This window comes from Branchiostoma belcheri, unplaced genomic scaffold (genome assembly GCF_001625305.1).
Source record: "Branchiostoma belcheri isolate BF01 breed outbred unplaced genomic scaffold, Haploidv18h27 scaffold1890, whole genome shotgun sequence".
NCBI classification, from domain to species: Eukaryota; Metazoa; Chordata; class Leptocardii; order Amphioxiformes; family Branchiostomatidae; genus Branchiostoma; species Branchiostoma belcheri.
In genome coordinates, this window is record NW_017803369.1 from 1 (window position 1) to 1,973 (window position 1,973).

Sequence of the window (1,973 nt, forward strand, 5' to 3'; positions counted from 1 at the left end):
GGGGGGAGGGCCATTGAAAAAAATTTTGAGCCGGGGGGAGGGCCATGGAAACAAATTTTGAGCCGGGGGGAGGGCCATGGAAAAAATTTTTTACCGGACCATTTTGCACCAGCCCTCCCCCCCCGGTAAATATCGTACAGTCCCTAACAGTGCAAGGATCCTGAGATAACCACATGTAGATAACCACATGTGGTGTGCTTAATAGTGTTATATGTTAGACGGTCGTTCAGAATGTGTGCCGTGTTTTTCACAGTGTGTCAGGCTGCATCATCAGACTGTTAGGTTTCAGTTGTTAACAGAGAAGCTAACAGTGCAAGGATCCTGAGATAACCACATGTAGATAACCACATGTGGTGTGCTTAATAGTGTTATATGTTAGACGGTCGTTCAGAATGTGTGCCGTGTTTTTCAGTGTGTCAGGCTGCATCATCAGGCTGTTAGGTTTCAGTTGTTAGAAATCTAACAGAGAATCTAACAGTACAAGGATATCGATACCTGACTACCACAAGCTATAGGTGACATCACTATTAGATTCCCAGTGTTAGGACTTAAGAAAAGTATGCTTGTCATGTTTCCTCAGACCTGCTGCGAGGAAACTTCACTGAGCTTCACCAGAAATGCAGAAAAGAGGTTGAAAACCAGTGAATTCCCCTGGGTGCAATATCATTCAATGTTAGGTTTTCTGTTAGGTTTTGAAATGCACCATGGTTTGCTATGTCCAATTTCTTGCCATATATATTATATAGAAATGGAGACGAAGAAAAATCAGCAAAAACATAATAATAAGTTCTTCATGACTTTACCCTGGAGAAGGCCTGAGCCCAGCTTTCTGCTTTGTCCTCGACTGACTTTTCCCCGGAATCCAAGACTTTGAGGGAGTTTTCAGCATTCTCATCCTGCAGTTTGGAAGTCTCCACTGTGATGAACTCTTCCAACTGTTGAAGGAGCTCTAGAAACACAAGGCATAGTTGTCATAGCCTGGCAATACAGTGCTCAATTGGTCACACATACACAGTGTTCAATTTGACAAATTTAAAAACTTGAATGTTCTAAAATTTCTCCATATTTCTGGCTTATTTTAAATCATAAAAATAAATTATACCAAATCTTTTGACATTCAATGTCGACCCCCTGCCATTATGTCTGCCAACCTCCCCCGGCCCCGCCCACGTGCTATCAACCAACTCTGTCCGGACAAGCATACACACAAACCCACAAACAACCCACCCAAAACAATAACATAACGTTACCATCCTCCACATAACACGGCAGGTTGTGCGCTGCCACTAGTCTCCCTCTCAGGTCCCGAGCCGAACACTCCAGCGGCAGACTCAGGGGAACCGTCAGGCAAGACTTCTGGCTTCCGTTCTTAAACTGGAAGACAAACTCCTTCTCTAGACAGCCCGACATCGCCCTTAAACCAGGTGTGCGTCTTCAAGAGGAAGAAAGTGAGATCACAGAGTCCCGAGACACACCTGAACTCTTTCTCAGCTGGAGTTCCTTTGCTAGGCTTACAAATAAAGCGTATAATTTGTAGACACTGATTCGGCTGGATAATGCGTATTTGAATAAAAGTAATGCAATATTTTGCAGACTTAAAAGCAGATAGAATGAAATAAATTGTTACTATTCTTTGATTTAATGTGCTTTTGTATCTAGGATGTGTATTATTTGATGATATAAAAGGGTTTCTGTGCAATGATTGTATATTCGAAGCTCTATACGAATTGTTTGCTATTTTTTTCTTGGGGAAGGGGTCAACACAGGTCATCTGGCTCAGTTGCACTGGAAGGTTGGCTTGGGTGCCATAGTTGTTTTGATGTTCAAACTTTCACGTTTATGCCTGTTTTGAGGCGTTGAACTGAAGGTTTTGCTTGTATAATGGCAGAATCAAGGCGTTCGGGAAGGTAGGTCGCCATGAACGCAACACTGAATGGGGATCTGAGTGTACAGTGTAACAGTTAGTTGTCGCT

The 1,973-nt window shown here is 42.9% G+C and overlaps 1 protein-coding gene across 1 annotated transcript; it reads right to left on the minus strand.

Moving 5' to 3' along the window:
- Positions 1-791: 791 nt before the first annotated feature.
- Positions 792-1,497, minus strand: LOC109467726 (protein C12orf4 homolog). The gene is made up of 2 exons (XM_019765777.1): positions 1,251-1,497; positions 792-949 (listed from the first exon to the last, which is right to left on the minus strand). Exons 1-2 carry the CDS (start codon positions 1,408-1,410, stop codon positions 792-794), a joined length of 318 nt encoding a protein of 105 aa, XP_019621336.1. The 5' UTR covers positions 1,411-1,497.
- Between the last annotated feature and the right edge of the window lie 476 nt (positions 1,498-1,973).

Excerpts from the sequence above, each read along its gene's own strand:
- LOC109467726 (XM_019765777.1), bottom strand. The coding sequence starts at position 1,410 with ATGTCGGGCTGTCTAGAGAAGGAGTTTGTCTTCCAGTTTAAGAACGGA. Across the intron at positions 950-1,250 it reads GCCGTGTTATGTGGAGGATG|AGCTCCTTCAACAGTTGGAA; the intron begins GTAACGTTATGT and ends TTGTGTTTCTAG.